The sequence below is a fragment of the Alligator mississippiensis genome, chromosome 5 (genome assembly GCF_030867095.1).
Source record: "Alligator mississippiensis isolate rAllMis1 chromosome 5, rAllMis1, whole genome shotgun sequence".
Lineage (NCBI taxonomy): Eukaryota > Metazoa > Chordata > Crocodylia > Alligatoridae > Alligator > Alligator mississippiensis.
This window is the reverse complement of record NC_081828.1, coordinates 129,299,819-129,322,146: the sequence shown is the minus strand read 5'-3', so window position 1 is coordinate 129,322,146 and position 22,328 is coordinate 129,299,819. Positions and strand designations below refer to the sequence as shown.

Genomic DNA, 22,328 nt, shown 5'->3' with positions numbered 1-22,328 from the left:
CCTTCCCTGGAGCTGCTGCCAGAGTTGCCCAGAAGGTAAGTGGTGGTGTGCAGGCATAGGCATGGATGGAGGAGAGGGGTGGGGAAGGGTACAGTGGGACAAGTGGCAGGGGGGACAGATGGAAGGGGAGCAAGCACAGGCATGGGTGGAAGGGAAGGAATAGGAGTCTGTGCAGCACATGCCTCAGATGGGCCCCGCATGACATGTGCAGCACACTCCCCAGGCTGACCAACAGTTTGACTAGTGCTTTTGTATGAAATCAAAATACTGTAGTTAAGGACCCTGAAGCAGTTCTAAATTTATGTTGGCTTTTTGAAGTTTCAGCTTTCACTATTTTTAAAAGAAAATTAGTATCTGTGATTAATCAGCGATTGAGAAAATATTATTCTGATTGTGCATCAAAGGTGAAGTTAAGGCATGTTTTCTTCTTCAAAAATGTAGCATACTGTGTAGATGGGTAAATGTGTTCTGGGCAGCTGTGTCCATCTAAGCAGCAAAAAGGCACAAGAGGAAATTTAACTAGAATAATATGAAGAAAGATTATAACTGAATTTTTGAAAGATGTAAAAATGCAGTCGCGTAGAAGGCAGTAGTGGGTGGAGTTAAGGATAAAAGCCCTGCTCATTCACTTTCTGGAGCTATCCAGATGCTAGAAAATACTTTGTTCTTCATTCCAACCCATCTGTTATCCCTTATTATAACTGACATCACCACAACTACCACAACTGTTAAAGAATCACCATATAAAAATTGCAAAACTTGCATATAAAAACAGCAAAACTTAACACTTATTACATGGTTTTATGGAAAGAAAACTGCAGGAATCAAAGTTTATAGTTTGCTGAAAGATTTTTCCTTTTTTTTTTGTATAGAGAGGCTCTAACAGAAGTGATGCCAGTTATGACGCACAGCTATATCTTTTTATTTAAGTTTTCAGATCAGGCAGCACATTCTTACAGAGAAGCTAAACACAGTGATTCTAGAAACCTCTTTCCATTTTAAACCAAGCCTCCTTTAAGGAAATGTTTATTAAAGTAAAAAAAAAAAAGAAAAGAACATAATTAAATTTATATTTTTCATCATTGTTACTACTATGTTGGCAGGAGATGGCAGTATAAAATATTGCCATTTTAAAGGATACTTTGAAGAAACTTTTTAATTTAACCAGTTTACAGTGCTACAAAATATATGGTGTCTCTCTTCACCTAACTAGGGCCCTGATCCGGCAAACATTATATGTGCCTAGCAGTACATATTGCTAGTACCCATTCATGACTAAAAACTTTCTAGAGAGCCAGAAGACTTAAAAGGGACAGTGTGTGGAGTTAAGCATCTGTCAGTGTTGCCAAAATATGCTCATTTTTATTGCATATCACAGAATATCTGTTCTAGTTTCTAGCCCTTGTCCCCTTCTGCTGTTTTTCCTGCTGTCCCAGGGGTGGGGAAGCACAAGAGCTACTTGTGCTCACCCCAGCCAGGCTGCACAAAGACTGGGTTCAACGGGCAATGGGGACTGTGGCAACAGCACGCTAGGAGAGTAGTTTACTCTCCCCAGCCTGAACCTCTAGGAGCAGGTGTGGGAAGGGGGAGCTCTGCTTCCCATCCCTGCTGCCACTGTCTGGTTCCTGTCCCCAGCAGAGCCCACCCCCAATACAGCCCAGCTGGGGCAGGCAGAAACCTGTGGAGTTTCCTCCTTCCCCCCAGGACAGCAGGGAAAGCAGCAGCAGCAAGTGAGGGAAGGCAGGAAAGGGAGGGGAGGGGCTGGGATGTGCCTTTGAGCACAAAGGGCAAGGGAAGGGGGGCTTTTTACTTGCTTTAGGGTCCTAATGTCCTGAGACTGCCATAGCACCTGCACTGGTTGGGGGATGATGTTGGGAGCAGCGGGGTATCTGCCTCTTGCACACATCACTAGGAAATCCTGGATCCACCCCTGGAAAATGAACAATAATTATTCTTTTTCCCTTTTTTCTTGAAGGGCTAAGCTGAAGGCTTTGCTCTTGTTTAGAGCCATCAAGCTTGCTTATCTGACTGCATACCCACTTCTACTTAGTTAGTACAGCTGTTCCTCTTAGCTATTGGGTTCCAACTATAAGTGAAGAGGAGGTTGTAGACTGTCTGCTGAATTAATTGTATTTTAGAATTTAGGCTTAAGACTCATCCTTCATTTTAGTTTTATTTTTGCAAGATCAAGCCTTTCTTACCCACCTATCTTGTGTGGATGAGGAAAAAAAAGAAATGGTAATTGAAAACTTAGTACTGCATTGCCCCTAACTTTGGATTTCCTGCATTTATCCTACTGTGGCAGTTTGTGCCAAAAATGTTGTGGTATTAAAATACATATTATTTAAAGATAACATTTTATTCTAAGAGATTTTTAGTACCTCTTAAGGAAGACACTCTCTTCATCTGATTAAATTTAAAAATAAAAACACTCTCTTTAATTTGGATGGCTCAGAAAAATCTTAATTGCATCTGTTCAACTTGTAATATAGGCTTAAGATATCTTGCCTGTTCTGCTAGTGTTATCTGTTGTTCCATAACTTAAGAATCAATTGAAAATATTAAACAGATGCACAGTACTGAATTTCTAGAATTTCATTGTGTATAGATTGTCAAGCTGTTACACTAATTGGCCTTTAAAAATACCTCTTGTTTAATGTGAAACAGGAGACATTTCATATTTACAAGTTAATGTTATTTGGCTGTCTTTTGTTTCAAGTGCTATCCTGAAAACATATTGTGATTACCAGCAGGTGGCAGTAGTAATCCTTGACCCAAACTTGGCAGGATATTTTTTTTTAACTTGGCAGGAAAAAGGGAAAATGAAACTCTAACCTGCATCACTTTTTTCCCCCTGACCTTTGGAGAGATTCATGCTTTTTCATTGTTCATTGGACAGCCTTTGACCTTCTGGACAAAGAATATATAACCTAAGTAAGTGAACTATGAAGACTGAAGGTGTCTGGAGATGCCCTACAACAAAATCCTTTATCTGATTTGGCATGTTAGTATGGCTTGTTTGTAGGCAGCTTATTTTAAATCAGCGTTGCATTGTTGTCTGAATAATGAATAGTATTGTTGTAATCAACAAAAGATGCAAAAATCACATTACTGAAAAAGGTTACAGTTGCACATTTGTTTCCAATCATCCACCTGAGCTCTAGATTTGATTTGTTGGAGGTATGAGCTGGAGAGTCAGCAAGCATTCTAGATAATCATTTTAGCCATATTCTGCTTTTGCTTCGTGCATCTGCTTTTGTCCAACTTCTTTTGAACATTTTTTCCATGTTTTGTGCAGAATAGGAAGTGCAGATTCATGGAGTTAGTTGTTAATTTTTCATTTATTTGGCCTTTATGCTTTGCATCCTAATGTGATACTATCAGACTCCATCTCACTTTTTAAAAGTTTTCTTTAACTATATAGTTCATGTACCTCCTTAAGTAGCAGTCCCTTAAAATCCATGACTGAAAGTTGACACTTTAATCTGCTGACTAGTCTTTTCTGCCTTCCCTCTTCCCCACAAGTGGTGAAATTCACCTTTCTACAAAGATAGGTGCACAACCTATTTGCTAGGGCTGTGCGAAGCTTTGGCTGTGCACAACCTATTCACTAGGGCTGTGCACAACATATTTACTAGGGCTGAATAGTAGTAGTGCACAACCTATTCACTAGGGCTGAACAGTAGTAGTGCACAACCTATTCACTAGGGCTGTGCGAAGCTTTGGTCCCTGATTCAATTTAACCTCTCCAAATCGAACTGGAACCCGCTGAATTGATTCGGAAGGATTCAGCAATTCGGACATAGACACAGCTTTAAATGTTTTTTCTACATACCTCAAGGTACCAGGCAGCTTGTAAATGCTGACATGGTGGAGCATATGGAGCATCCCACAGGAGTTCTGAGCATGCTCGGCAGCAGACTTGGAAGTGAACCAGAAGCACTTCTGGTCCACTTCTGGGTCTGCCAGGGAGCATGCAGGGGAGCCCCCCTGCAACTCCCCAAGCTCAGCAACTGTTGCCTCCTGGGGCTGGGGGGGCACTTGTGGTCCTTCCGCGACTGATCACCAAGCCGGGAGGGTGCGGGGGGCTCCCCAGCACGCTCGCTGGTGGACCACTTCTGGGTTCACCACCAAGCATGCGGGGGCCACCCCCCCACGCTCCTGTGGGGCACTCCATCCACCCCAGCATCTCAGCATTCACAAGCCACACCTGGTACCTCAAAGTATGTAGTAAAAACATTTAAAGCTGTGTCTGTGGCTGAATCGCTGATTCTCTAAGTCAGCATTGAATCTTCAGATTCGGATTCGACTGAATCAAATTGGGGACAGTGATCCTAATCAATGAATTGAATCACTATCCCCAATTTAGGCCAAATCCGAATTGAATATGGCCCATTTCATGCACCCCTACTATTCACTACATAGCATCACACCAATATTGTTTATGCTTTGTGCTGGCACTCTAGTTATATACTAAATATATTATATAAAAGACCTTAAAATAATCTCTGTATGTGAACAAGTGGACTTTTCTTTTTAGACTGTCTCCATATGTTAGGAGCTGGACAGAGGTCTTTCCCGTAAAAGCATTACCTTCCTTCCTTTGCTATAACTTTAATCAAAGACTTTTCATGAGGAATGGGATTTTCATAGGAGCCTAAGAAAGTTCATTAGGTACCTAGGTCTAATTAAATATTAAGAGTAGTTGGCACTGAGTTCTTTTTAGGTCGATCTTGGAAAAACCTAGCAATGGGTGTCAAACAGCTTCTTTTCAGAGGTGGTTTTAAGTTTGCTCCCATTTCTTCATGTTAGGTAGCCCTTTTATTTTACTGTTCTGATCTCATTTTATTGAGTGCCTTACATAGCTGCAGTTAAAGTGGTGGAAGAATAGTAGTGAGGCATTGGGTGCTTTCTAGGCGCTTTGTGGCTTGAAAAATGTTTGTGCCAGAAAGAAGACATTTCACTGGCTCTGGTGTAAGCGAGGAATACTTTGGTAGATTGAAGAAGAGAATCAGACTTAAAGTGTTTAGCATAGTTAATTTCTTAATGATTTTCTTTATAATTGATGAATAGCAGGAAATAAAATAATAGTAAGAAGCATTTTTGTAGTGCTTTCTAATTATGTGGGTTACAAATGCTGCCACTCAAATTTAAGAAGGATTTTCTATAATTCATGAAAAGACTGATTTGAAAATAAAAGTAATATGAACTAAATTTCTTTAAAATTCTTATAATTGACTATGATAATTGACCATGTTGGACTAGGGTTTGTTTTGAACCAGAAATCTGAGCACTGGAATCAGTAATTCTATTAAGTCAGCTATTTGAATGGTAGATTTGGAACTGTACAATTAGAAATATTCAAAGCATTTGAATTTGTTAAAAAGTTAAGTTGTGAACAATTTGTTTTGTAAGAGAAGACATACAAAAAGCATATGCCAATATTTTTACCCAGAATCCAATAAAAGATTTTCAAATTATTACCATATGTGTGTAGGAGTTGCTTTGTACTATAAAGTTATTTTAGATACCAGAATAATTTGTTTCATATTTTGAGTTCCTCACTATTAAAGTGTCCCTTTAAGTCTAGCATTACTTTGACTGTAGCATGATGTATAGTAAAACAGTCTACAATAAAAGAAATTTTAACAAGTAATTGAAATTGCAGATTGTGTGCAAAATGTGCCAAATGAAGTAATGGCATTTGCAGGGATAATGTTTGAGAGCAGTAGCTGTGGGGAAACTGCTATAAAAACTATTAAATACAAACCCCAGATTTAAACAGCTTTTAAAGGCCTGAGAAAATAAAACAATCTAACTGGACGACTAACATTCCAACAGAGAAATTAATACATCATAATTCATTTGGTACAACTTGATCATTACATCCTTTTCATATCAGTGCACCCACCAATGCATGAAAGAAATGAGAGAAATCCTTAAGGCAGCTTTCATGCATGTGTGTATATTTTATTTTAAATAACTAAGAAACCACCATAGACTTTAAGAACTAGCAGGAGCATGAAGCCGTTAGAAAAAGCCAACAGAAACAAATGAAGAATATTACTTGTTATGCTGATTTCCTGAAACAACCTATTTGTCTCCTGAGCCACATCAGCTTTAAAAAACTTACTGACTGGAAGAGCAGCTAGAATGGCCATAGATTTTATCTCAAGGCAGATTCCTTGGTTCATATTTTCAGAAGAGTTTTAAAATTGGTGTCAGTTTTCTATGTCCTCTCTTTTAGAGTGCCAAAATGTAGTCATGAAGGAAAATTTATGATAGGATACATACATACAAACATGTGTGTGTGTGTGTGTTTACTAAGAAGTCTGTTTTGTTTAAGCAAATTAGCTACAGATCCAAGTGTCTGATTGTCACACAAATATTCATAGAGAGACTTGCACAAGTTGATTTTGAATATAATATACCTGACATTATGATACAGCTTCATTAATGATGATAAAGCTGTGATGACTCTGACAAGTTGAAGGTTGTTTAATGCATTAGTACTTGATCATGAATCCTTTTCCTAGATAATTCTTTTCAGTCTTCTTCCTCCTTGTCTTTTTTTTTTCTTCCCCAATGGATTAATACCTTCACTTATGGATTTTGGAGTTGGTTCAAATTTGTAGCTAGAAACTCTTTAACTGTTATGCTCTGTCAGCAGTTTGCTGTTTTTGGTAGAATAAGCTAGCAATTCAGTTCCTCTCATCCATTTTTTCTATACCTTTGAATTTGTATTTGTTTTAGTGTAGAAGTAATTCTTTTTTCTTCCTTTTGGGTCAAGTGTTTGGCAGCATGGTGGCTTCAGCTCCTGCATCTGCTCTTTCAGTGATTCCTTTCTGGGAATTCTGTGCACCTACGCGGGCATGGCAGATCTTTCTTCAAATGTTTGGCCAAGTTAAGCAATATTCCATATGTGAGGTGGCATTTGTGAGCTCTGCAGGAAGTTGGTTCTGCCCTCATTATTCATAGCAGTTGACCCCTCTGCACTGCCATGGCACATAGGCCAGAGTCAGATCAGCATATTGAGCGCCCCCCCCCCATACCTTAAGTGACTGTATTTCTAACAAATGCACTTGGAGAAATTTTCAGAATGAGGAGGACACTATCTTGCCCATCTCCTGTGTTTCCCCTCCCATTGAGGAAGCATTTGCTGGGGAACTTTCATGGTACTCCTATCAGCTTCATTGTCTATCCTCAACCCTTCAGCATGTCGGGATGTACTGAGAAGCCCTTTGTTGTAAAGTGTTCTCTCCAGTTTCAGTGTCATTCCTGTTCCCTTCTGCCCAGTGACCCCTCCCCCCTCTCCTTCAGGAAATGGGGCTGACATAGGAACAGTGAAATGGGAATTGTACCTTCTTATCAACTACCCTGGGTCTGTTAAGGGTAGGAGCATTATTAGCTTCTTAACTCAATAGACTTAGCTCTACATTTGAGTATAAGGACACTTATGACAGTCCATATCCAGATCAGAGGTATGTGAGGATTCCACTTTTCATGAAACCCCACCATCATGGGATTGCAAGAGGGGTGAGTTAGAAATCCCTATCCAAGTTCAAAATGACTTGTGATTCACTGACTAAAGCCATGTTTGGTAAAGGCTGTTTATAATTCTTACCTGAATGCTAGGGAGTGTCAGGCAGGTGGCCTGTCTGGCTTGTACATACTAGATGCAAACTATTTTCTCAAGTAGTCAGATCATGCCCTTACTCAGCTGAGTATCTCTGATTAGGATATGTAATGTGCTACCTCCCCCTGCAGTGGGTGAGTATTGCACATATGTGACCCAAAAAGCCATGCAGGACTTTTCCAGGATAGGCAGCCATCTTATTAAGGAGAGTCTACAGGATGACAAGTGGCTTATAATTTGGAAGTATCCTTCTTCCTTGAAGGGAGCTATCTAGGATTCTGTCCTGGTATAACCTCTGGTGACTGTAAGGAAGTTGTTAAACTTATGAATAGCAATCAGTCATCCTAAAGGGTTATATTATGCATCCTCATACGTGAGGAGCAGTTAAGGAAACCTTAGAACCGGGTTTCAACCTTTTTTAGTCTAAGTACCCCTGGTGACTGGACACTGGGGGGGAGGGGGGTGGCGGATAGAACGTGGCTGAGCATGGGGGGAGGGTGGGGTGGTGGCGTATGGCCAGATGCTGAGCGTGGAGGCAGGGATGACGTGTGGGCGGGTGGGGATGGAGTGCCGCTGCCTCCCAGGAGCCAGGCTGGGGCAGGGTGGGAAAGCTCACCTGGCTGGAGTGAGGGCAGCAGCGCCCCTCTGTGGGGCAAGGAAGCTCATCAGGCTGATGTGTGGCAGCAGTGGCTGCCATGTGCGAGCTTCCCTGCCCTGTAGAAGGGTGCCCCTGCCCTTGCCTTTCTCTAGCCCTGCTCCTGGGAAGCAGCGGTGCTCCATCCCTGCCTGCCTGCACGTACCTCCTAGGACCGATCCAAGTACCCCAGGAATATGCGTACCCCCCTGCCTTACAATAATGGTTCTCAACCTTTTGGCCCTGTGGGCTGTATGAGTGGTGCCAGATTGATCCACAGCCTGGATCCTATCCTTGGGCATAATCTGGTGCATGATGCTAGTGTTGCTGAGGCCTAGAGTGCTGGAGTACTGTGTCCAGTTCTGGACACCGCAGTTCAAGTGGGATGCGGACAACCTGGAGAGGGTCCAAAGAAGAGCCAGTCTTCTGATTAGAGGCCTGCAGGGAAGGCCCTATGAGGAAAGGCTAAGGGACATTAACCTCTTCAGCCTCTCCAAGAGAAGGCTGAGAGGGGACCTTATGGCAGCGTACAAATTCATAAGGGGAGAGCAACATGAAGTAGGCGATGATCTGTTTACTAGGGCACCCCCTGGAACAGCAAGGAACAATGACCATAAGCTACTGGAGAGAAGGTTTAGACTGGACATTAGAAAAAGGTTCTTCACAGTCAGGGTGGCCAGGAGCTGGAATGGGCTTCCAAGGGAGGTGGTGTGTGCCCCATCCTTGGGGGTCTTCAGGAGGAGACTGGACAGGCACCTGGATGAGATCACATAACCCCAGGTTTGGTGACCCTTTTGTTACCTGGCAGGGGGTCGGACTAGATGGCTCACTGAGGTCCCTTCTGATCCTAGAATCTATTAATCTAATCCTGCTACTTGGGGCCTGGAAATTTGGCAGCGGAAGAGCACTGGTAGTGCTAATTGCCACTACTTCCCTGCCACCAAATTTCTTGACCTCTAGGGAGTGCTGCAGGGCAGATGAGATGTCTCCATTGTTACAGCTGGCCTACAGGCCAGGGGTTGAGCACCCTTCCCATAGAGAAATTCCTTGCTGAGGTAATAGAGAGGACTCAACCATTGCTACCAAGACTAGAACCATAATGCATTGCACTCACCAACACCAAGATTATTCAAGAAAAAATAACTTTGCGAACCTAGAAACCCAGTGAAGGGGTAATCTGGAACAGAAGCTCTAAGGAAACCTAGTTAATTTTTCTTCTAAACTAACAAAATCCTTCACATGACAAAAACAAAAGGAGGGTTGGGAGTACCAACAGTTCCCATAGGAGATTCTTTCTTGTAACTCAGTCTCAGCATCCAGCTTATTAAGAACTGGCTAGTAGTAGTAAAAGTAAGGCACACATTTCAGTGCACTGTCCGGAGAAATAAGCATGTTTGTAGCTGGGCACCTGCTAGGCAAAATGTCACATCCAGGAATTCAAAAATCGTAAAGAACTTCAGAATCCAGAGCATAGAAGTGCTCCCCCACGGGTCAAAACAAATGTGGCTCTGGCTATAATTTTACCATCATGTTAGAGCTTTGCACCTGAACTTTTTGATCTTTTCATAGGTCTTTCTAGGTAGTAGTAATCTGTAGCCAGTTACCACCAGTGATGAAGGTTTCCAGTGCTGTATAGAATCTTTGTCCCAAATATGTGTGATAACATACTTACCAGAATTGCTTCTGAAGAGAGATGCCTGTTATATTGCAAAATTAGGTGTCCTCAGATTGCATATAAATACCCTTTCATGGGCAAGTAAGTACAAAGAGCATTCTGATAGCCAACCCATTTTTTTTACATTCAGTACAGTAGCCAGTGGGGAGCATATTTAAAAACTTACAAGTCACTTCAGTTGATTGTGGCGGCTCCATTAAAGGTGTGTGAACCAAACCAGATTCCTGGCAAAAAAGTGGCAACGTACTTAGTTCAGTGTCCTGCCTGTGACTGTAACCAATAAGTAAATACAAGAATTTGCACAGGTAAACAATTATTGTGCTCAGAGGAAACACCATCCTTGTTAAGAGCTTTTGTTACAATTGGGATCCTTTCCTTTCCTTTGTTGCATCCTTGTGACAAGGTATTTAGCGGAATAATGTCAGTGTTTGTCTCTTCCAAAGCCAGTGAGTGAGTAACCAGGAGTCAGAGATGGGGAGAACTGGAATCTACTTCATATGCTGCCACTGCTCCCACCACTTTAGACTGCTGGACAGTAGATAAATCTGTAATGAACTGGTCTGTGGAGAAGACCAAGCCTCTTGAACCAGGGTGTCCTTGACTGGGGGAGACATATAGTTAATAATGAGGCACTGGAAGAGGAGTGTAGTTCACCATGGCTACTCCAGTGGCTTCAGATCATGTTTGTATTTGTACAGAACGCCACTAGAAAATTGTATTCATTCCTTTGGTAATATTAATATTTATGGCATAAGAGGATATGCATAACTTCATAGGAGTAGGCTTATTAGAGTAGGTGCTCAAAATTAGTTTTCAATTTACAATTTTTTTTAGCAATTTCTGAAAAAAAAAAATGAGGAGGCATGAGCTTTGATGCAATGAAATTTTCTAGGAAGGCTTTGCTATTCTAATGGAATGGTGCATTCACCTTGGTTATCTAAGCAGATCTTTGTACCTAGGGAACAAACTGAAAATTTTTGATCTCTACAAAAAATCATTTATGACAGGTCCTATTGAAGAGAGATCCAAGACTGGCATTGGAACATACTTCTGCAGGTCAGGGCTGTGCTTTCTTACCACGATATTAAAAACAAAAACAGAAAAACACTAACCCCTACCCCCAAAGTTTATACGCTCAACCATTTTAAAAGCAGGATAGAAACTAGTTTAGTGTTATCTTATACTAGCAGAAAATACTATTCTTTATTTGATACAATATGAGAAGTCTTCTGTCTACTTATGACAACTTTCAGATTAAGCAAAATGGATGGCAGCTTTCATTTACTTGTTAGTTATTTAAAATGGGGAGTAGCTAGGGCAATTCCATCAATACCTTTTGGACTCGGAAAGAAAGGAAGCTGTCCGTGGGGGAGCGATAGGAACCAGGATGCGTCCTTTCTTCCCTGCACGTGTGGTCTTTCAGAATCAAATGGAAGGAGGAGGAGTTAGTTGGGAGTCTAGAGCTGGCACAGCAGTTGCATGAAGAGCCAAAGTTAAGACCTAGGAGACTGCTTACTGCAATTTTCACTGTTGACATCTTTCCACTGATTGGCTCCTTATTCTGACAGGTGGTGCTCTTTGCTCCTTTCTTTCATCTGTCCAACCCTCCCCCCCATGTCAATTAATCTCACTTGAAAGGATATAAATAACAAGGGAATCTGTGGAATTAATGTGTTGTCGGCCACGATTTGTTTTCTTTCCTTATCATACTTCTTTCCAGTACTTGTGTCTGGCTTATTTATATTTAATAGTTCTTTTGGATTGGATTGTGGATTGTATAGTCTGTTTTTTCCAGGGCCTGGCGTATAGCCACTGTTTTAATAAACATAATTAAAAAGAATAAAATGGGGATAACAATGTGAATATAAAAGAATTTTTCTTTCTTTGGTCAAATAATCAGACGGAAACTTTAGGAAAAAATACAGTTAAAATGGCAGACATTTTGTTATGGACAGAATGAAGAGCATCCATATTGAACTGTGTAATTGATGTAAAGGGTTTAATTTCCTAATGTCTTAATGAGCTTTTTGTCTCTTTTTATGTAGAGATATGAAAGGTCTAATAGTTACTCTCAGTGACAGTGGGCACCTTCAATGTTCCTACCTCGGAACCGATCCTTCTGTGTTCCAGGCACCTAAAGTTGAATCTAGAGAAATGAACTATGAAGAGCTAGACAGAGAAATGAAAGAACTTCAGAAGATCATCAAGGAGGCCACAAAAACACAAGGTACACCCTCTCTTTACAGAGCTGTACAAAGTTGCCACCACTTTGCTCTTATTTAGTTAGCTCTTCAATACTTCAAAAAGTTACTATACTTTTAACATATTTACAGTCCATAGGGAATATATTATTTAATAAATTCCAGTTAGAAGTTTTTGTTGCTTCTTAATTATAGGTGAGGAAACAAAGCCGTATACTCTGTGGCTCTTGGATGCATAGGGTATTATTCTTTTCATCATGCCTGTTGGAACTTGCAAGCATTCCACTATTCCAGATCACAGAGCATTCAGAGAAAAAAATTGATAGTGTAGTTGTTTATTTAAAAAGTTGAGAAAATGTTAGTAATTTCACAAAAAATAGTTTAATGTACTTTCCAGGCTTCAGAAAGAGAACTTGGCAACATTTGTTTTATTTTTTTTATTTCAGATGGGGTCTTTACTTTCATGTAATTAACAAAAATGACTGTGTAAAGTAGCTTTTTTGTTACTTTTTAAAAAAGGAGTAATACTTGAACATGGTAAATGAGTTGTCAGATGTACTTCAGCCTACTAAATAAACAACTGTTTCAAACTGGAATATACATGCACGCAATTTGAACGTTTGCAAACAGTTCTTTCCTGATTATATTATTAGTTCAGTTTTTAAATAATATGATGGTCTTGTATGGCGAATCTCACAAGAATGAAGTTTTACTGGGGAATTGTGAAAAAGACAATTCTTTTAGGTGAAAGGCATTAATTTAAAACCCTGTCCTAGGAGCAGTTAAATATATTGTTAAAAATACATTAAAGAAACAGTTCCTGCTTTTTATGTGAAAATACATGATAAAGCAAATAGGAAAATAAGAGCAGGATGCAAGTGGAAGCCAAAGAAAATAAGAAATAAAATCAGTCTTACTCCTTGGTATTTGCACAGGGCTGAATACATGTGGTTTGATTAAACTGAAGTTTGAAAATTGTATTTAATTTTTTGACTCTTACTACCTGCAGTGTTTTCTGCTTCTTTTGAAAACTATAAAGCCAGTAACCAGTTATTAAAGCTGTATGTGCTTCCAAAATTCCAGTAAAGCAACTTGTATTTCTTACTGCAAATGCAAGGTCAATGGACAGATATCTGTCATTTGTTTTTTCAGTGCACATTATGCCAAGAACATGGATGAAATATAAGAAGGTGCAAAACCGCTACTCTGCTATTCTTTAGTCTTTTTCTTTTATAAATGTATATAAGATTTTACATGCATGGATCTTTTGGAATTGATAAGTTGCCTGTGATTTTTTTAACATGAATTTTTAAATGAATGAGTTCTTTAATTTGTTCTGCAAATTCACGGTCGTCTTCTACAAGCTGACTTCTTTCTGGAAAAAAAAAACGTTAAGATTTTGAGTTAGTTTGAATTAGTTTGAAATCTTAGTAAGTTTTTGTGTTAGTTGAAGCTTTTCAGAAAATCCCTTTTAAAACAGGAACCTTTACTTGGTGCTTCATAAATGCATTTCAGTTTTGGATTTTATAGGTTTATGTTTTGTTTTTCCTCAAATCCTTAAAATAACTTGCAACTGGGGCTAGTTGATTACCAAAACTCTAGAACACAGGTCAGCATTGAGTTACTATCTAGATGTGTGGATCTGGGATTTTGAAAACGGGGGGTGCGGATGGTGCATTCAGTCTGAGATTGAAGCAAAAACTAATATAACTTTATTGGACCATGCATTGTTTTGTTATATGTTAAGTACAACTATACAGCTGGTCCAATAAACACATCACAAAATCCTTGCCTTAGGAACCGTAAGTAGCAACATGACCGATTAAGATATTTAAGGTGCGGGACTACAACAAGTATGGCAGGAGTGTAGTGCAGAAAGCAGCAGAGATGCATGGCTCCGGGAGGCCTTAAAAGGATCCTTTAAGACAGGCCAAGGCTTTTACTGCTGTAGTTCTCTGTGCTGCTGCAGGGGGGTTGTGGCACTGAGCTGGCCCTGCATGGAGAAGAACTGAATTCTACACAGCGTAGCTCAGGACAAGATAATGCTTAACTCATTCCCGGCTGGGTATTGTGCTCCCTTATTGCAGTGGAAAAGAGGGGAAAGAAGGGGGAAGGGCAGGAAGGATGAATGGGATTTTCTCCACCTACCCTAGCTCCATGCCATTTAACCCATTCCCTGATGGCTCTGGTGCCAGCAATTTGCTACTTCACTGAAGCATCTTTACTGGCCAGGTAGAAGGAGGAGGGGATGGGACTTTCCCCTAGAGCAGCATGTGCCCTGGATCTCAGGAGCCCAGGATTTGGTGCAAGTAGTTTGCTGCCTGTGGCAGCAGCTAGACTTGCTGGCCACAGGAAAGAGAATGGGACTGTCCACTGGTGCAGTGCAGTGCCCTGGCACCCAGGAGCCTGTCTTAGGACTCACCCTGCTTTTGCCATTCCCTGCTGGCTGGCAGCAGCCTTCTTGGCCATGTAGAGGGGATGGGGAAGAGGAGATGGGACTTTCCTTACCTGCCCTAACTCCTGGGAGCCCAAATTAGGGCTCCATACCATTTATCCATTCCCTGTTGACTGGTGCCAGAAATGCATTTCTTTATCATAGCAGCTGTGCTGGTCAGGTGGAAGAGAAGGGGGAAGAGGGAATGGGACTTTTCCTGGAGCAATATGTGCACAGGAGCCCAGCTACCCCCCGTTCTCTGCTGGCTTCAGTGCAGGTAGTTTGCTGGGTTGGCAGGGCCACATGGACGGGAGGAGCAGGAGCAGCAGTGCCTTGTCTTTGAGGAGTCTGGCTTATGGCTCTGCACAGTTTACCTGTACCCCAGCCCCTTTTAATCTCCCCATCTGGCTTCTGTGGGGCTTCTCTTTGCTGTTTTGCTTCTCCAGCCTCCAGCAGGTCAGGCTGCCTCAGTGCAGTTGCTGAGAGAGTAAAGAAGGAATCAAAGTGGGGTGCATCCACAGCAGTGCAACCCCTCTGGATCCTACCCCTGGCTAGTTATACAATCTTTAAGCCAAACTGAACCATTAAACTTCTGTCTGTGGTTTTCTGACTTAAGGGTCTTAACATCTATAATGACATGTGTCCTTAAAAAGAGGATTTTTCATGTTTAAGTTCAGCATCTACATATGGAAGGTATGTAGGATTAGATCATTTAAAAATGTAGATCAGCTTTTTCCATGAAAGTGTTGTCCTTTTGTCCAGCTGCAAACATTAAATTGTTGAAATTTAAGTGTTTTATTTATTTTTGACTCAAAGGCTTTACATTTTAAGCTGATGAAAAATGTTTTCACTATCATGTTATTTCCTTAATTGTTACATGGTAATCATTTGGAAGGTTCAGGTGATAGAGAGAGCCTTTTGCATCTAGGGAACCAGTTCAAATTAGCACTCCCACTGTGATGATAGAAAGTTGATTCCATCTGCCCATTATGTTCTGGATTTGTGGTTTCAGTCCAGGTTTTTGTGTTTGTTTGTTTTTTATACTTTATTTTTCATTCAGGCAAGTATAGAAACAAAGCTCCAATGCTGAAGTAACACACAGGAATTGCATGAGGTTGGGTTTATTGCATATTTACAAAAGAAATAATATACAACAATAACTTATATCATCATCAATGTAACGTTTATATATTATAATATTCAAACAATCTGGCTCAAGACACTGGCTTGCTGGCTGGCAAATATATACCCCCACATATTTACTCAAGTCTAAGATGACCCCGTAATAATTAGATTCTATAAATTGAAAATTTATACATTTGTTATAATTTTTCACGAGTAGAATATAATTACTGGGGGCATTGTCTTTCAATCATCTTCCCCACCACTGTAGGGGTGCAAGCAGTGGGGGGCAGGTAATATGGGGAGGCCAAACAGCTTGCTCCCTGCTTGTGTATGCGCCTCTCTAGTCTTGAGCCCCACCTTCCCCCTCTACCTTTGCTCCCCCTTCTTCCCTTCCCTACCAGCATCTGTTCCCCCCCACCCCCGCCCTGATCTGTGCCAGCAGGCTCTGTCTTCATTCTAGTCTGGGGCACTGAGCACAGCCCTAGCCCAGCCCCCATAGCAGCCGTGTAGGCTGCACTGCTGCTACAGCACCAGGCTAGGTCCATGCTCGACTGTAATGTGGGTGGAGCCTGCTGGCATGGAGCAAGGGTAAGGGGAGGGGGGAAAGGAGTGGGGCAGGCAGGGGAGCAGAGACTGTGTGGTGGTAGGGGGGAGATGGTGGGGTTCAGAGACAGCTGGGGGGGGGGGGGGACGACGGACGGACGGGACAGAAGCTGCAGTTATGGCCCGGATCCTGGGTAGTGACTGAAGCCCAAACCACAGCAGGTACCTGCATTCTTCCTCCCCCATGCCTGCCCTTGTACTCAATTCTAAGACAAGTGGCCATTCTCCCATGTTAAATATGGGGAAAGCCTTATCTAAAAATCCAGTAAACATGGTTGGGGGGGAGGGGGTTATAATATATTATAAAATAAAAGTGGTAACTGACTTCACTCTTTACATTATAAGAAAATAAGAAAATAAAGCATATCTAGGTTATATTTAATCTACTTTATATACCTACAATGCTGTTTTTGTTTCTATGCTTCTTTAATGCATTATTGCTCTAAAATTAACTTTATTTACTAAAGCTTCCCCCCTTCCCCTCCATTATTTATTTAGTTCAACTTCCCTCCTATTTGGATCACCAAGTGATCATTATTTTTGTACCCTTATCCCTGTCCTAAAATGTGGAGAATTCACCCTTAGATGGAAAGACGCATTCAATCCCTCCACACCTGACTAGTGAGCTCCTTCATGAGAACTTCCTGACTTCAACCCTAGGGGAGTTACACCACTATATTACTATATTTTCTCAATATACAAACACAATCCTATTTTGGGAAGATCCCAAAAATAAAAAATAATCTTATCATGGAGTATAATGAAGTATCAGAGGTCTTGGATCTCCAGGGCTGGGAGCCAGAGACTGGAGGCTGTACACCAGGGCCCAGTCTACCATGTTGGGGCTAGGTGCAGGTCCAGGTATTGGGGTGCAGGTCTAGGTATTTGGCAGTGGCAGTGGGGACTTGGGAAGAGAAAGAGCTTTAATTGTGTGGCTCCCAGAGCTGTGATAATTAGTGCTGCCATTGTCCTGTCTCCCCTGCCCCCAAGCCTCTGGATGCATAAGAAGTCCTTTTCCTCATGTATAAACCACACCCCAATTATGCCCAGCTGGTTTTGGGGGAAAGATGCAGGTTATGTGAGACAAAATATAGTATAGTTTGTTTCTACTTTCTGAAGGGAGTTTTGCAGAGCCATATTTCAGGATTCCCCCAGTCTCTTCCCAGGTTACACTATATACTCCTCCCCACCCCTTTGCCTTCTGCTTTTAGTCTTGGAATATATCTTTATTTCCCCATTTTCCTACTTTATTTCCGTTCCCAACATTGCTGTTTTATTTTATTTCCTGCCCTGTGATATTCTGCTTTCCATTTTTTTCTTTTCTTCTCCCTCATGCTTTTATTGAATTCTACTCAAATCCTTTGGAATATTCCTAGTTTTGTGACTTCTTCCAGTCTCTTTGTCCTTGTACTTTGGTATCTCTTTGTCTCCTGGGCTTAACAAGTTGGCCTTTTAGTATTATGTTAGTTTCTTGCTGTCTGTGTTCGTCTCAGGCTAAGACTTCAGGGTGTTTTCCATTAAGTTTAGTTTCTCATGGATTTGAAAGTTGTTTTCTCTCTTTTATAATGTACTGCTCTTTTTGATGCGCAAAGGTAAGTTTAAAAGAAAAACCCCATATGTATCTTTAACTTACTTCTCTGAGAGATGCTGTAATTTCATGAAGTTCCTTCCTTCTCCTTAACGTTGCCTGTGATGAATCTTGAAATACCACCTCCTACACATGTGCACGGAGTGTGCTGTGATGTGCTGGAAATCCAGCATGTCGGAACAGACTCAATTAATCGAGTCTGCTGGAGCACAGAAATTGACACGCTCAAGCAGCCTCGTGTGTCACATGAATCAGCTTTGCCGCGTGTCTTGCCTCTGACAGAATGGCAGCAGTGTGCTTTGAAATAAAACGCATTTGATGAGCTTCAGTTCAAGGTGCCCCACCACCATTTTTTCAGTGTGGGGATGCACGGTGACACTTTTGCATGTGATGCGCAGGAGCTTTTAATTAGTATGGCTTGTTAATTAAAAGTGCCTGGTGCTGCATTCCACCACACGTAAAAATGCCCTTGTATTTTATATCCTCCCAGAGCAGGATCAGGAGTATCTCTAAGGTTCTTCAGAATCTGCTGCTTCTGTTCAAAACAGGGTAGTAGTATGTCACTTGTTTTATTTGAATTGCTGGGGGCGGTTGGGAGAGGGGGGGAATGTAGCGAGCTGTGTGCGCTTGGTCTACAAGGACTGTTACAGCCTCTTTTTAAGCTGCAAGAAGGAATGAAATGCCTGCTTTAACTATTCTGCTGTATCTCTTTTCCACACCTTCTGGGAGTTCTTTTATTCTTATTTCTTTTCTCACTATATTCTGTGATCTCAGTTTTCTCTGCAAGCTGCTTATCTTTTTTTCCCCCCAATTATCTTAATTTTATTTTAAGTTTAACTGCTGATTGCAGGTTTCCCTCTACTTTATCTTCCGGTCTGTGAACCTGCTCCCGGTTTTGTTTCTCTGCTTCATTTTATTAAACTGTGCCTCTAGAGGATTTTAAAATGCCTTTCTGAAATTAACTCACCTAAGTCCTCTCTGGTCAAAGGGGCTTTTTTTCCTTTGTCCTATGCTTTGCCTGTTTTGCTTTCCCCTGTGGCAGTCATCTTTGATTCAGCAGACGTTGTGTGTTGTTCCAAATGAGGATCCTCCAGTGAGCATGTTCTGGGGAAGTAGCTTTTCAAATTAATCCTTTTACATAGGAGAAATGCCTTTTCAGAGTTGAGGGGAGAGGTTGGTCAGGAATAATGTTTTTTGTGGATTATGCTGTTTCTCCCATGGAGGTCTAGCTTCAGGCAGCCATCTGCTCCATTGACATCATGTGACCCTCCCTAAGTCCAGTCTCTAATGCAAAGGTAACAAGTTTTGTCATGGATAATTGGCACCAGGAAGCATGTCAGTCAGCTAAAGGAATGAACGAACAGTTTTCTTGTCTTGTGACCACTTGCACAACCAAGCTTAAATAATTTTGGTAGGAAAGGTAGGAAAAGATTAGGGAAATTTCCAAATGTTGTATTTTTTATTTTGTAAATGGAAACGGCTCCCATATGACCTCTTCCATACTCATCCAAAAATGAAAAAGAAAAGAAATAAGTGGGGAAATGCATGTCAGCGCTGATAAAATGGTGGTGACACGCTTTTGAACTAAACTTGGAGGTGCTTTGGTTCAAAAGTTTGCTACTGCCACTTTTTGTGTGCTGACACACATTTTGCCACGTGTACAACTGCACACAGCGCAGTGCAGTTTGCTTCAGCTTGTGTGTGGAGTTGACTTGATTAGTCAAGTCTGCTCCAAAGTGGCGGATCTCCGATGCGTTGCTGGAAAAGAAAAGGTGTATAAATGCCCAAGGTGTTACGTTTTCAGAGTTGTTGTCAATGAGCCTTCATTGGGGCCACTGGCTGAAATATTTCTGTCTATAAGATGGGGGAAGAAGATCCTAGTAAAGGGATCCAGGCTTAAGTAAATGGCTGTGATTTTGATTTCTAGCATTGCCGTTGCAGTTTCTGGTACACTTTTGTCTTTGTTTCAAAATGTGATAAATAATAACAACATTTATTTAATGTCTACTCAATAACTTAGTGGTGTGTTAATTTTTATAAATTTATTTTCACGCTCCTCTTAATATATTGGCATATTGTTTTTTAAATTAAGAATTTGTAGTTCATAAACTCCAGCATGCCCACAGAGAAATACTGTTGGGCTTCATGGTATCATAGGAAAGTAGGGCTGAAAGGGACCTCAGGAGGTCATGTAGTTAGGGCCCCCTGCTTAAAGCAGGATCATTCCAGGCTAAACCATCTCAGCCAAATGTCTGTCTAACCTTGTCTTTAAAGTTGCCAGGAATGGAGATTCCACAGTTTCTCTAGGGAGCCTGCTCCAATGCTTGACAACTGTCATAGTCATAAAGTCCTTCCTAATCTCCAACCTAAATTTCCTCTGCTGCAGCTTCCTAGCCCTGTCCCTTGCAGCCATAGAGAAGGGCCATCTCCATCTTCTTCATAATCACCCTTCAGGTATTTGAAGACTGTTATTAAATCCTCCTTCAGCCTTCTCTTCCCCAGACTAAATAACCCAATCTCTTTTGGTTTTTCCTCATAAGTCATGCTTCCCAGACTTCTAATAATTTTTGTCATCCTCTTCTGAACTCTTCCCAATCTCTCTACATCCTTCTTGAAGTGTGGGGCCCAGAATTGGACACAGTACTCCTGGTGAGCCATCACCAGTGTTCAGTGTAGTGGAAAAAACACTTCCTTTGCTTTACAAGCAAGACTTCTGTTAATATAACCTGGTATGTGGTTGGGTTTTTATTTCAAGAGCATACTGTTGGTTCATATTCAGTTTGTCCACAGTAGTAATCTCTAGGTCCTTCTTTGCAGTACCGTAGCCTAGCAGTACCATAACCTGTCCCAAGTACAGGGCTTTGCACTGGTCCTTGTTGATTTTCATTTGGTTGATCACTGACTATTTTTCCAGTCTATCCAGGTCATTCAGGATACAAGTCCTATCCTCCAGAATGTTTGTAGCTATACCTGAATGGCTGGCATCCAGGAATTTGCTAAGCATGCACACAATCTCATTGTTCAGATCTAGGTTTGGTTATTTAAATGGATCAAATAAAGCTTGGTCAATTTACCAGTCAAATATCAGTAAAAAATTATTTTTAAAAATTGCCAACAGGTCCAAATAATACACAGGAAGAGCACAATTTTTTCATTGAGAAATGTGTCAAAAAACAATAAAAATAATATTTCTGTCAAGGAAACGTAAAAAAAAAAGTAGGGTTTTTTGTAAAATTGCTACAATCTTTGGTCAAAAAATATGCAGTCAGCTGACTGGCCAATTGACAATATTTGACTGGTCAATTGACTGGCTTGCCAACCCTGCTCAAATCATTGCAGATGTTGAAAAATACCATACCCTGGGGAACCCCACTTGATACCTCCTCCCAACTAGAATTTGAGTACTAATGACTATCATTGGACTATTCATTGAACATGATCCAAATAATTTTATATCCACTTTAGACAATGATACTCTAATCTCCATTTCAAACCTGTATTTCTTGTAATCTTTATGTTTATATAGTACACAGAGCTCTGCTTGATAGGAGATGGGTAACATTATGCTGGGGATGTCACTACTGATGTCTACATTTTTACTGCTGCTTCTTCCTTTGCTCGTCCCATCTAAACGGGGTTGCTGTTGTGGATCCTGGCTATCTACCAGCTTTGGTTTTACCTATCTTCTTCCAACTCCTTCTCTTTCATGTCCCTCTTCACTGTATCTTTCTATCTCATCTTTGGTTTTCCTCTTAGAATCATAGAATCTTAGAAAATTAAGGTTGGAAGGGACCTTGGAAGGTCATCTGGTCTAACCTCCTGCTCAAAGTAGGACCAGGCCCAGCTAGATAATCCCAGACAAAGCATTGTCTAGCTGGGTCTTAAAAGCCTCCAAGAATGGAGATTCTGTCACCTCTCTGGGTAACCTGTGCCAGTGTTTTACTATTTTCTTAGGAGAATATTCTTCCTAATATCTAACCTAAACTTACCTTGCTGCAACTTGAGATCGTTTCTCCTCTGCCACCACTGAGAAAGGTCTAACTCCATCCTCTTTCGAGCCTCACTTCAGGTAGTTGAAGGTTGCTATTAAATCCCATCTCAGTCTTCTCTTCTCCAAACTAAATAAGCCCAGTCTCCTCAGCTTCTCTTCAGAAGTCATGTGTCCCAGCCCCCTCGCCACTTTTGTTGCCTTCCGCTGGGCTCTCTCCAATTAGTTCACATCCTTTCCATAGTGGGGGCCCCAAAACTAAACCACAGTACTCCAGATGCGGCCTCATCAGAGGGGAATAATCACTTCCCTTGACCTGCTGGCTGCACACCTACCAATGCAGCCGAGTATGTCGTTAGCCTTCTTTGCATCAAGGGCACACTGTTGACTCATCTTCAGCCCTCAGGTCCTTTTCTGCAGAGCTGCTGCCCAGCCAGTCAGGCT

General features: G+C 41.3%; 1 protein-coding gene across 6 annotated transcripts in view; it reads left to right on the top strand.

The window, feature by feature from the left end:
* Positions 1 to 22,328, top strand: part of BBS9 (Bardet-Biedl syndrome 9) — a 478,425-nt gene that overhangs the window by 87,581 nt on the left and 368,516 nt on the right. For all 6 annotated transcript variants that reach the window (XM_019483427.2, XM_019483428.2, XM_014602583.3 and 3 more), the window contains one exon: positions 11,991 to 12,172. In XM_019483427.2, coding sequence (XP_019338972.1) covers positions 11,991 to 12,172 — 182 coding nt within the window. The remainder of the gene's footprint in view (positions 1 to 11,990; positions 12,173 to 22,328) is intronic.